This window comes from Macrosteles quadrilineatus, unplaced genomic scaffold, assembly GCF_028750875.1.
Source record: "Macrosteles quadrilineatus isolate MER2022 unplaced genomic scaffold, UCM_ALF_1.0 Scaffold_3__2_contigs__length_128488019, whole genome shotgun sequence".
NCBI classification, from domain to species: domain Eukaryota; kingdom Metazoa; phylum Arthropoda; class Insecta; order Hemiptera; family Cicadellidae; genus Macrosteles; species Macrosteles quadrilineatus.
This window is the reverse complement of record NW_026542596.1, coordinates 23,340,680-23,353,461: the sequence shown is the minus strand read 5'-3', so window position 1 is coordinate 23,353,461 and position 12,782 is coordinate 23,340,680. Positions and strand designations below refer to the sequence as shown.

At 31.6% G+C, this 12,782-nt stretch overlaps 1 protein-coding gene across 13 annotated transcripts in view; it reads right to left on the bottom strand.

The window, feature by feature from the left end:
- LOC128988605 (collagen alpha chain CG42342-like) overlaps positions 1-12,782 on the bottom strand; it is a 323,334-nt gene that overhangs the window by 32,423 nt on the left and 278,129 nt on the right. For 7 of the 13 annotated variants that reach the window (XM_054410032.1, XM_054410043.1, XM_054410034.1 and 4 more), the window contains 7 exons: positions 12,111-12,179; positions 10,240-10,419; positions 9,582-9,653; positions 7,501-7,606; positions 5,477-5,565; positions 2,864-2,939; positions 1,116-1,201 (listed from right to left, as the gene is read on the bottom strand). In XM_054410032.1, the coding sequence (XP_054266007.1) occupies positions 1,116-1,201; positions 2,864-2,939; positions 5,477-5,565; positions 7,501-7,606; positions 9,582-9,653; positions 10,240-10,419; positions 12,111-12,179 (678 nt within the window). Of the gene's footprint in view, positions 1-1,115; positions 1,202-2,863; positions 2,940-5,476; positions 5,566-7,500; positions 7,607-9,581; positions 9,654-10,239; positions 10,420-11,301; positions 11,356-12,110; positions 12,180-12,782 lie in introns of all 13 variants that reach the window. The other 6 variants (XM_054410033.1, XM_054410038.1, XM_054410039.1 and 3 more) reach the window with 4 other exon arrangements.

Below are 12,782 nucleotides of genomic sequence, written 5' to 3'. Positions count from 1 at the left end.
CCCTTTATCTTTTTAACTAATTGAGATATTTGAAATCGCTTTGCGGCAACCTGTTTAGATATGACTGGCTACAATAATGATGGTTAGTTTCAAAAATTTTGCTTTCAGGGGTAGTGGTGGTTGGGGGTAACTTAAAATTTTCAAACAGGAAGTATGATCGAGTTTGGTATAATTTTACATGTCTTGACATAACTAAACAATTAATATAAAGAAAATTGAAATCGGACCACTAAAAACAAAATGGTAGTTAAAAATTACTTTTAATAACCATTGTCTTAATCATTTTAGCTGCCATTTTGTTATTAATGGTCCGATTTCTATTTTATTTATGTTAATTGCTTAGTTATATCAAGACCTACAAAATGATACCAAACTCGACCATACTTCCTGTTTAAGCTACCCCCAACCACCACTACCCCTAAGGACAAAATTTTAAAAATTTACCATCATTATTGTAGCCGTTCATATTGAAACAGGTTGACGCAAACCGATTTCAAATATCTCAAATAGTTAAAAAGGTAAAAGGGGTGCAAGTTAATTATCAGCCACCCTCATAGTTATTTGGATTTGATACGTTTTAGGGCACCATTTTGTTATTAGTGGGCCGATTTTCGTTTTCTATATGTCAATTGTTTTGTTTTGTCAAGAACTGTAAAATGATTCCAAACTCGACTATACTTGTCTTTTGAAAATTTTGAGCTACCCCCACCCCCGCTACCCCGACCATAATTATTGCAGCCCCTCATATCTAAGAAGGTTGCCGCAAACTGATTTTGAATATCTCAAATGGTTGAAAAGTTAAGGGGGGGGGGGTGCAAGTTACTTTTCAGCCACCCTGTATAGATTAAGCATATACTTATTAATTAATTGCAAGTACTAGAACCTAGCAACTGTATAGAATAATATAAATAATAATTACACTTTGATTCTACAAGTAGATGTAAGGGGAATGTTTAATATTTGTATCAGAGATAGAGAAACTTTATTTAGTGAAAATCAAAAGTTTAATTGTTGAAAAGCTATGAAAGAGTGATAAACACAAGGTTTTGTACAACAGTGCAGTAATTTTTATATCATTTATGGGCTGGGTCTGTAATTATCACCTAAATACCTACCGGGAGTCCGGGGGGACCCTGTGGCCCAGGTTCTCCCATTGCTGCATCTCCTGGGGGACCTTGTAGCCCTCGGTCTCCTTTAGGTCCTGTAAAAAAGTGAAATACCAGTTCAAAAGGTGTCACAAGGTAATGTTTTACATTCAGCTAGATCTTAATGATATACATGATAAAAAGACCTAAAAGGAACAAATACACAAAATGTTTCTAGGGAGTTTGTATCCACCCTGTATAAAATAATATGAACATGTGAGTATTCTTCTTAAAGTATAGATTTTAAAATAAAATTATATTTGAAATACCACAATGCAATTCAATAAGGTAAATGACAATTCAGTACTCTTTTTTCAGGAACTGTAAGTTTTTGCATTGTATATGACAGTACATTTGTTGTAACAGAACTACTTTGATGACAAATTTGGAACAAAATTGTTAAGCATTAGATTAGTTAGTTAGATTTTTTAAATGTCCTATTTGTTGCGGGGTGGTAGTTTATTCCACAGGCAAGGGAATTAGTAATATTCTCTTGCCTGTGATGATCCCAGGAAACTAAGCAAGCGTTGCTCTATTCTTTGCCATGGGGGTTATAAACTGTCAAAACCGTCAGATAGGTCCGAATGCCATTTGACTCCCCAGAGTGTAAGAAGGTGTATTGGGCAGGATGTAACGGAGACCGGGTGCAGTTTCTTACCTGGGCTACCCTAATATCGATTGACAAAATAGATTCGATTATAATTTAGTATTACTAACCAATTTTTCATAATTATTAGCAAGTTAAGTTAGGTTAGGTTATAATAGTTTCATCTTATCCCTAAAATCAATTTTGCTCACCCCCCCATCCCCGCCAAGTCAATCTTTCCATCCCCATACCCGCCGCACCGTGGCACCATTCACTGATACCTGGCTGGCACTCGCCCCGCCAAGCCTCAGGCTGTAAAATGACCCCACCAAAGTGATTAGGCAAACGACACTCGGCCCTGCACTCGATGATCCCTAAGCAGTCAAAGTCAAAGGCATTGTCTCCTTGGCCAGGTGATAAAGAGTTACAGTTCTATCTCCAAAAATCAGTATAGTTCTGGGTTTTTACTTATGAATAGTTAACAATGTTGGCAGGCCAGCCAAAATAAAATAAAAAATTAAAATAATGAGAGAAACATGACGCTGCCCCTTTTAGACAGTTTTATTTGCCTCTTTAATAAAATGGGTAAATGCCTAAACACAATCTAATAGGTTGTTTATTCGCTTTTTAAACTTATAGGTAATTATAAGAAGATATAACAAAAAATTTAATTTAGTTAGATAGTGATGAGGAGATATTAAATTGTAGCAACAAAGAGAGATTGAAATAAATATTGAAACATGGAACTTAGCAACTTTAAAATTGAACCGAATGAAAAAAAAATATAGAAAGAGCTTTCACCAACTGGTTGGTAAAAAACAAATTATTATTATTATTTTTCTTTGTAGGCCACTTCTTGGTATTTAAAATTATGTATTTCACTAATTCCTCTGTTGGTAGTACAATCAATATCCTTATACATGGTTCAGCAGATCTAACCATAAAACATACTACTTCTACAACTAAAACCACCACCAAGTTAGCTATGGAAGTGAATAATTTTGTTTTTAATTTCTTATAGAGTAGAATAACATAGTACTCTATTTATAAAAATCCTTAAAAAAAACTATGAAGGAAAAATCATATTGAAACATAAAAATAAGGTTAGCACAATAATGCTGGAAGTAATTACCTGGTAATCCCTGAGGACCTCTCTCACCTGGAAGACCCGGACGTCCTGGAAGTCCGGGAAGATTTGGGACTCCTCCCTGTTGGCAACATCAGGTCTCAACCTGGCGCTCCACTAACTGTACGGTACACTACGAAAACCTCAAAATCAACTTAAAAAAGGAAAACGTTCCATTGAAAAAAATATAAAAAATCATAGTAAGGGGGTCATCATATTATTTTGGATTTCTAATTGACTTAGTGTTGTTTTTATTTTGCTTTCCCAGAGGTATTGTCAGAGAAGGATCTCTTGATTTGAGATAACTGCTTGTATCTGAATCTGATCACTTTAGTCTCCAGAACTGGCTGACCATGTGACATATACCAGAGTTGTCAGTTGTATTTAGACCAGTGTACAGACCAGTAGGTCCAAATTAGAGATTTTTGGAAAAAGAAGGAAAGGCAACAAGTTTCTCAACTAACCATCTTTGTATAGAGACAGTTATTCAGGATCAATTTCAGTTTATTCACCAAATTTTTCGTAATAAAAATGTTTTACAAAATGTACAATTATTATGAAACCCAATTTTTTAAATTGATTTTATTAAGTGAACATAAGAAAAAATTAATTAGCTGGCGTTGAAAAAATGTTATTGATCAATAGAGTTTGGTTATTTGTATCTTCGTTGACACAAATTTTCTTTTTAATATAATATTGCTTTAGTAGTTTTGAAAAGAATATATTTTGTGTCAGATTTACTTATTTAGACCGTAAATAACAAAATCACAGACTACCTAATAAAGTAATTAAAATAATAATTGATTACCTTTGGTTCTTCAATCCTGCATCAGACCACGTTTACCAACAAAACACATATAAACAAGAACACATTGTGCCCAAAGTGAATCTTACCTTTCTACAGTGGTGACTAGACTTTGCCTTTGTGGGTCACTAACACTAACGCACTATTAGTGTGTAAGTTATGTTATAATGTGAAAAAGCTTTGAAAGTGGTTGAAAATAAGTTTAATAGTGTAAAAAACACAAGTAAATAAGTGGGTTGATGTTTTTAGTTTTATTCAGGATGTAAAACATGTTTTGAGTTAAAAACAAATTATAAAAATGGAAATAATTCTTTTATAGAGTTAAATGTTTTATTTATATATTTATATCTGAATTGGTAGACGTACTTTTATCTTAAAAGTATCATAAACAAATTAAATTGACAGCATTACAATATTATAAATTTAATATTTTTTCAATATAATAGTACATTTATTTACTTGAATTAAACTTTTTAAACATAAATAATATGAAATAAAAAAAAAATTATGGCTGTTATTGCCTTTTGTAAAATAATTGAATGTTGAATAATATTAATATTGTAAAATAAGAAATGCTACAAAAAGTTCAAGGACATTCAACATTTAAATAAATAAATTTATCAAACATTAAAATAGAAATAATGAAGTTTTTATCAGCTTGATATTTTTAGTTACAGTATAATTTATTGCATTATTTTGAAATTACTATAACAGATTTTTTAATTTAGTTTCAAAAAATCTATTTTTATGAACTATTTTACAAAAAAATCTAGAAAGATATTATTGAAATATTTATCAATAAAAATTACAATACAAAACTTGCTAAATTTTAGTAAAAACGATATCAGTATCAAAAATATGATTTTGTTTCAGTTATGATAAGGTATTGTTTACAAATATATATTTACGTTATTGTTAATCACAGTTAATAATGTAGTGGGCAAAGCTATGTGATATTAGTAGGTGACGTTTGATTATAATAAACTGTTAGTTTTTTCCGACCACCCCCTTGGATGTTAGGGAAAATATTACAATATTTAAACAATCCTAACAATGACTCAATTTTTAAGTTGAAAGTTGTCAGTTAAATATTTACATTTTTTGTATTAATTGTTTATGAAAAACAACTAATGATGTAAACTATTTTATAGACCATATTAAAAAAAAAAAAAAAAAAAAAAAAAAAAAAAAAAAAAAAAAAAAAAAAACTTTTAAGATGGGATACTTTGCATCAGGTACTTATATTTTTTAAGAAAATACAAAAAGTATTTTTTTTGTTCAAAATATCATAAAATCAGGTATAGGCTACATGTATTATTGTTGTGCAAGAACCTTTCCTCCCATTCTCAGGGTCTTAAAGGAAGTTTCCTTTTGAAAAGTAAATATACAAAATCCAAATAACTATAATGTTTCTTTACTTAAAAAAACTATAAAAATATATTCAAGATACATAATGAACCACTTAAAAAGATAATAAATTACCACAACGTAAAATAAAGTAAAATATACCTAGTAATAATACGTAACATAGTTAATTACATCTATAAAATGCAAATATGCACTGAAATAAAAATGCAGCAAGATTCAGACATGCGTTTTAAAATACTTCATTCAATTTTAAATCTCTGAGTACACTTTTATTGAGTATAATCGTATATTATGAGTCTGTTGATTGTGGTTTTAGAACATTTAGGTAATACTGTTATTTAACCTTTTTAACTTTACTGCTCAATCGCATTGCCTTGAAGCACCAAGCAGCACTCATTCGAGAGGTCCATGCACATTCCAGGGTACAGAGTCCCCTTTTGACTTACCCTCTTGCCACGTTTGCCTCTAGCCCCCTTCTCTCCTGGCATTCCGGGGGGGCCTGTGGGACCGAGATCCCCCTTGTCCCCCCTGGCGCCTGGTGTCCCTTCAACACAGTTAGACTTTCCGCTCATCCACATTAACAATTACTTAGTAACTAAAGAATAAAAAAACAAAAAAGTAATAAAATAATTGTAAAAATTGGGAGGGGGGCAAATGTGATTTTAGATTATTTTAAAACTTAATTTAAAGGGTGTTGTTTTGAAAAAATACCCCCGCCGCAGCAAACCTGCCGACTAAGCTAATTTCCATCTGTCTGAATTGATTTTCAGTTAAATATATTTTAATAAAATTAGGTTTAACGAGTACCTAGGTTTGCTGCTACAAGGAAACTAATAAAACGTGTTTTTGAGTAAAATATTGATAGCTTAGTACAAAATAAATAAATTTGCTAAGTTGGATCAAAATATATCCATAAACAAGCAAACTACAACATTTTACAATATTCTCTATAAGAATAACATGGGAATTTTAAATTTAAAATTTTTTTAATTTTCTCCGTTACTAATAATTGAACAAAAATACTTTTATATACTAAATTATTTGTTTATTTAAGCTCTTTAAAAAGGTCTAAAGAGAAATAGGGAAATTTTGTGTTTTGAGGGTCAAAAGTGAGAAAAACCAATTTTTACCCCATAAAACCCCCCGTAAAGCCCCGTTCCCATGGTCCGATCGTGCTGGTTCGCGAACTCATTCAAGTTTATCCCGTTTTACACCTCTAAACCAAATTTCATCAAAATCGGACAAAAATTACTCAAGTTATCGCGTTCACGGACGTATATATATATATATTTAAGTCTATATATATATATATATATATATATATATATATAGACATATATAAAAATTTGAACGAATGGTGTTTTTGGCCTCTGGGGACATCAAAATAAAATAGTAAATCGGTCCCGGGTCTTGGTCTTACCGTGCCACCTACGGTAATAGCTACTTCCCTATAGGGAAATTCGCTAAAACCGTATAGAAGCTACACCTAATTGTTTCTATGATTTGTAAAATTTATCGTTTTGAGAGAATAAATTATGGTAAAAACCTAGAATCTCTGTTCTTTTTTATTTAAATTATTTTGTATATAGATTGGTAAATAATCCTGGTTTATGAAAAAAATTCTTAAGGTAATAGTCAAAAAACTTTCTTATTCAATACAGAAAATATGTATATTTACATCAAAATTATTTTTGCAAAGGTTTGAGGAGTTACTGAAGTATAATGATTTTCACTGTAAGCTCAAAGTAAATCAAATGATTCAAAGATATCTATTGGAACATTGAGCTCAAAAAATTGCAAATAACAATAATCTCTTTAAGACAAGGACAAAATATGTTTTATGTTTTAGTAATGCTTGGTTAAATTACATATTTCAAATTCAACCATCAAATTTATGAAGCTGCTTATGAGGGTAAATTTTTAAAACTGAAATAATAATACAGTGGGGAAATCAAAATAATGTTACTTTTAAATAGAAGATGTTAAAGAAAAGCAAACATAAAACTTTGAACATAAAATCTTAAACATCTTATATAAGTTATGTTAGTAAAAACATTAAGATAAAAAATAAAGTTACAATAAATCAAAGTTGGTTAAAACTCATGACAGTTCCGACTTATTATTCACTTCCATAGATCCCAACACATGCAATTACAAATTACAGAGAACCGAGCTGGGTGGAGCTTAAGTAAGAACTACAGTTTTCATTTCCTGACAATTTTTCTCTTTCCCTCTACTTAATACTTTACTAAAGTTGACAACAAATGTTTCAAACATTGCAGTTTGTTCAAGGTCTCCCATTTCTTACAAAAGAATAACACAACTTACATCCCTCTAAAGTGTATCAAAAGTGGTATATTTTCGAGAAGTATTTTTAATAATGTTTTCAAGTGTTCCATTTTTATTTTAGCGGACGATAGACTGTTCTCTCCCAGGTCAGTTACCTCTGTACAGACTGTACAACGCCCACCTGGTGGTCCAGGAGGTCCAGGAGGACCCTCGATGATTCCTGTCGGGAACTGGTCTCCATTCAACGTCGTCGTCAACCCTCGCTCACCTTTATCACCTTTGTCACCCTGCAAACAAAATTATTATGTTAGATATATTTTATTACATTTTGATTAACGTTGACAATAGCTTTTAATCGTCAATAGATTTTTAGTCAAAAACCTGGTTCTTAAACAAGTTTAGATCTATTAAGGTAGAAATGCTATCTGGAACAGAGCGTAAAAAGCTAAGTTTTTTAATGCTACAGAAGAAGTACTTTTTAAGAAAATCAAATTTAAACGTTGAGGTATTGTTCTAGACTGATTTTTCTCTACTATCTAGTATTACGAAATTGTGACTTTTATCGTCTTCCTAGCCTTATGTGTGTGATGTATTTTAAGTGTTATTTATAATACTAAAATATTATTAGAATTTTTTAAGAATGACTAATTAACTATGAGTATTTATCGATAATCAAAAAGTTTTACAGTTAAATGAACAATTATTTTGAATCTAATAGCGTTTATAAAGAGGGAAAATTAAAAATTAGAATTAAACTGTTTAGACTAGTAATTCATCCGCCAATTATTAATAGAATTCCCGACTTTTTTAATTTGTATTATTAGTGTAAAAATTGGAAGGGACTAGTAAATTCATACTATTAAATTCTTCATAATTCATACCAAGAGTTAAAATCTACACTTTTGAAGAAATATTCATTACAAATCTGACTACTGACGAAACAATAAAACAGTCTTGTTCGGTTGGTATACCTATAATTTTGACTTTAATATTAGTCTTCAAGTGAAATTACAATTTAATTTAGTCAGACATATTACTGAAGCCAGCAAGTTCGATGGCTTCTACAACTGGATTGGTTATGATTGTCCTCTCTGCGAATTATGGCCATGACTTAATTCCTGAAACCAAACTAATTTCCTTCTCTTACTGCAAATGACTTCGGGAACTTATTTGTGATTGAACAGATATCAATTCGTAAATTGAATTAAAAATACCTAGTCAGGGATACATAATTTAATATAGTGTAAATTAAAATATAAGAACACAATTATCAGTGACATTTATAGAACCAATATAGTAAAGCTAATAAAGACTTTTTTTAAATCTGGTTATTATTCACTGCCTTAAAGCTACTCTTTTTGAGATATTACTAAACATTTCATAATTGAATACAAAATTAATCAATTTTATGAATTACAAAGTATCATGTTTTTTTTTTTTTATTGAGACGAACATAACTAACTCTCAATTACTAATCAATTACTCAATTTCTAATTGTATATAATTTGTTAAGTCGGATCAGAATGATTTTTCAATCAAATACAGTGTATCTTAAATATAAATAGGATGTTATTCTAAGACATAGCTTATCTAAGATCTTAACTACATACAACAAACATGTTCCATGCATAAAATCCCTTCTATAATCACCACTAAAAGACAAATGGTTAGTCACATAAAACAGAAGACGAAAACATCCAGTTGTTAGTCCCCAGCCACCAGATGTCCTGAAAAGTGTGAGATGAAGATCCAAAACAAAAATTGCTGAAAGACAGGCTCCTTTCCACCTCCCGCTAAACTACGTTCAAATCCCAAAACATCAGCTTGAAATATTTTTAAGGTCAAAAGGTAACCAAGCAAATATTTTAGAAAATAAATCAATGAAATGCGTCTAATGTTTTTTTGTTTTGTTTTAATGGTCGTATTTTTGACCATCACGTACAAATTTAATGATAAACAAATGAAATCTTTAAAATATTTAAAATCTGAATTCTTAATATTATTTTGAAAACCATACAAGCGCAGAATATTTAATAATTTTTTGATGATGATTTTATCAAACGGATACTACAGTATTTAAATCAAATGAAAACAGTGTTAAACTGAATAGATGAGGATCATACTATCCTATATATATACTATATATATATAGATGACTATCCTAATCAATTGTTGAATATGGTAAGATCAAATCTCAATAAAATACGTTTTAACGAGAAAATATTTCAAACTGAAAGATTTTTCAGAGACAAAGTTTCTCACAGGAAGTCCTCTGTATCCTGGAAGTCCAGGGAAACCTGGAGGTCCCAAGTGTCCCCTCTCTCCTTTCATTCCCTGAAATTGGCCAAAAGCAAATACAGAAACTGCAGTTAACTGGCTGATTATTGAGCCGTGTGACTTTAGTTTATAAGTTTTATGGCAAATCTTTGAGATGCTTCATAAAGTTTCACCAATTTCAAGTATTTAATTTTTTGTTAATTCAGAAAAAAAAAAAATAATCCCTGTTTTTATGAAACCAAAATATTTTTAGATAACTAAATTTTTAGAAAATTTAATACGAATGCAAATCTAGATGTGAATGTTTTATAAATAAATTTACATTATGGGTGACATTAGGATTAATATATAAGTGCTCTTTGCCTCAATTGCCTCTAAATAACTAACTAAGCCGCCCCATTTGAACTTTATTGGCTAATCTGCTTTTTAAAAATATAGGAAGGAGTTTCATATTTCTGCAAGACTTTAAACATGAATATAATCAGGCTGATTCATAATCACACAATCTATCAACAACTTGCCACGTTAGAGACGAAGGCAAAGGCTTCAAAAATATTGGTTTCAGTCCCACAGCTGCTATCAATTAAGAAATAATCAATAACATTGGAATTATATAACTAATAGTTGATTGAAGGTGACTCACCTTAAGTCCAGCAACTCCAGGTTCCCCTTGAGGTCCCATAGGCCCTACAGGACCCGGCGATCCCTTCTCTCCCGGCGCTCCCGGTTCTCCTGGTATACCCTGTCTGCCGTCGTGTCCAGGGAGTCCCTCAGGACCCTGTGGTCCCGGAGGTCCCGGCGGTCCAGGCTCACCTGGCTCTCCCTGGATAACGTGAAACTTGGGTGTAAAGACATGTATATTACTGTTGTTCATGAAAAGAAGTGTAAATGTAAATACTAGCTTGTTATGGAATTGTATGAGCAAAAGCTTGGCAGGTTATGGAATATTATAGGAGAAATAAATACAAAGCATTTATAAAATATATGAACATGAATTGTAATACCTACTTCAATTAAATTTCAAAATGAACATAGACCTCATCATACTATATCATATCACTTTCTCTTCAGTTTTACGGTTACCAACGTATGTACCTAACTAATTACTAGACAATCATGAAAATTAAGAGGTATTCTTTGACAAGTACTATGTACTACAATACTTGATAACCAGTATGAATTACTTCTACACAATAAGGTGACAAACAACATACACTACAGTATAACATGAAATATACTCAAGTAAAATATTCGTGCAAAAGCCATTGACTAAATCTACAACTTGAATAGGAAGAATGAAAAAATAAAAGTATTTTCAACGAACAAAATAAAATAGAAACCAAACAAAAACATTAGGAGATATAAATGATAATTAAATATATAGCCTACGGTAATCATAAAAAACTAGCATTTCGCATTTCCAAGTATCTATAAAGATTTTCTCAACGAATATTCTGTGGAAATAAAATTGGTGAGCGAGGAAATAGCTAATAAAGTTTTAGTAAAAATTTACTATTAATATATAATACAAAATTTTTAATCGTCACATTTTAAACTTATTTTTCTTATTGAAAGATCCTAAAAGCAATGGATGGCAAGAGTTACGATATGTTTTTACTAGCACAACCTGCAGGGTTAATTGCTTATGTTGTTATATCCAAACCCATGTTATATCAGCAGGCGACGCCTTTACCACTAAACTTACTTTCAAGGTAACGATGGTCTGGGCAGAAATGTTATGACCTTGCTCCTGCAGCCCCTACAACCACGGGCAACCAAAATTAAAACAAAGAAAACAAGGAGAAAGTAAAGAAAACAAAACAGAAGGAGTTAACCAGCAATTCTGCTAACCTACAGAGAGGTAGCTGCAAACTTTATTGTCTTGATAATCTGTTTTAATTTATGCCCAAATATTTGCATTCGGATGTTTCCTGAGGAAACAATAACTCGATCCGGTCGAGTTTGCACCCAGTTATTCATGAACCATCAAAATACAGTTGGCAGATAAATTAGCTGAGGGATCGCTCCACAGTTAAGCTTCAACCCCGGGGTTGTAGTTGTAGCTACCTCTCTTGTGTAAAGGAAAATAAATATTAAATGAAACGATAAATACTACACAGGGAATACGTGTTGAAACAGGAAACTTACAGGAAAGAGTTTGTACAAAATAAACTCATCTATCAGAGAAAAATACTTTCGAAACCTGTGTAGATGGTCTGAAGTTAAAAACTTTTTAAAATAATTAATTAGTTAATAACTCTTTAATTTCAAAAGTGAATGATCTTAACACATTGTCAACAGTAGATTTTCTATACTCAAACCATAGTGTAATAAGATAACCATGATGTGAATTGATCTACTTTGAAACATAATTGTATGTTTTTGTTTTAGGGGTTTTTATTGTCCCAGTGCAAAATTAAATTGCATTTGAATTGATTTTCAACTGTCAGTTTCAACACGTATTCCCCACACACGGCATGCGACGACCACCAATCCACGGATGTCTTCGGTCACCTTGACTGCTACGATCTCGGCGTAGCCCAGGGTTCCGCCCCGCAGCGTCGTCACTGACCGCTTTAGGCCCTGGAAACACACTTATAGGTTACATTAAATGTACCAAGCTCACAGAGGATATACGTAGGTGTAAGCCACACATTCATTGGGTGAGTTTATGTAGATTGGTTTTAACCTTAGTACAGTAACACTGGAGCTATGAATTTGTTGACAAATTTACTTTGGAATGACTGGCTTGGAAGGATTAGCTGTGTGTGAATTTTGCTGAGGTGAACGAACATGTCCACTTCAATATATTTGGTCATAGACACAGATTTTAGGTTTCGTAATTTACGTAAAATCGGTTGGATGAAAAATTGAACTCCTTATATTTACTTTTATTCCGTATTCACAAAATATAATGTCAATATATACATAAAGGCATTTGAATTTAATCTTTAATCTTAAGACCTAAAAGGAGAATGATCACATGGTACCTACTTAAAGTACTATTGTTTAAGAAATGCCAGTATTTTAGTGTGTATTCAAATGTGAAACGTGTTCGCATATACATGTGATATACATTTTGAAATTTATTGAAAGTGTAGCATTGTGTAAATTCTACATAGTGTATCCGTGTAATCCACCCGAGCACGTTTGGGCGTTGCTCCAACGGCTGTCAAAAGTATTTAC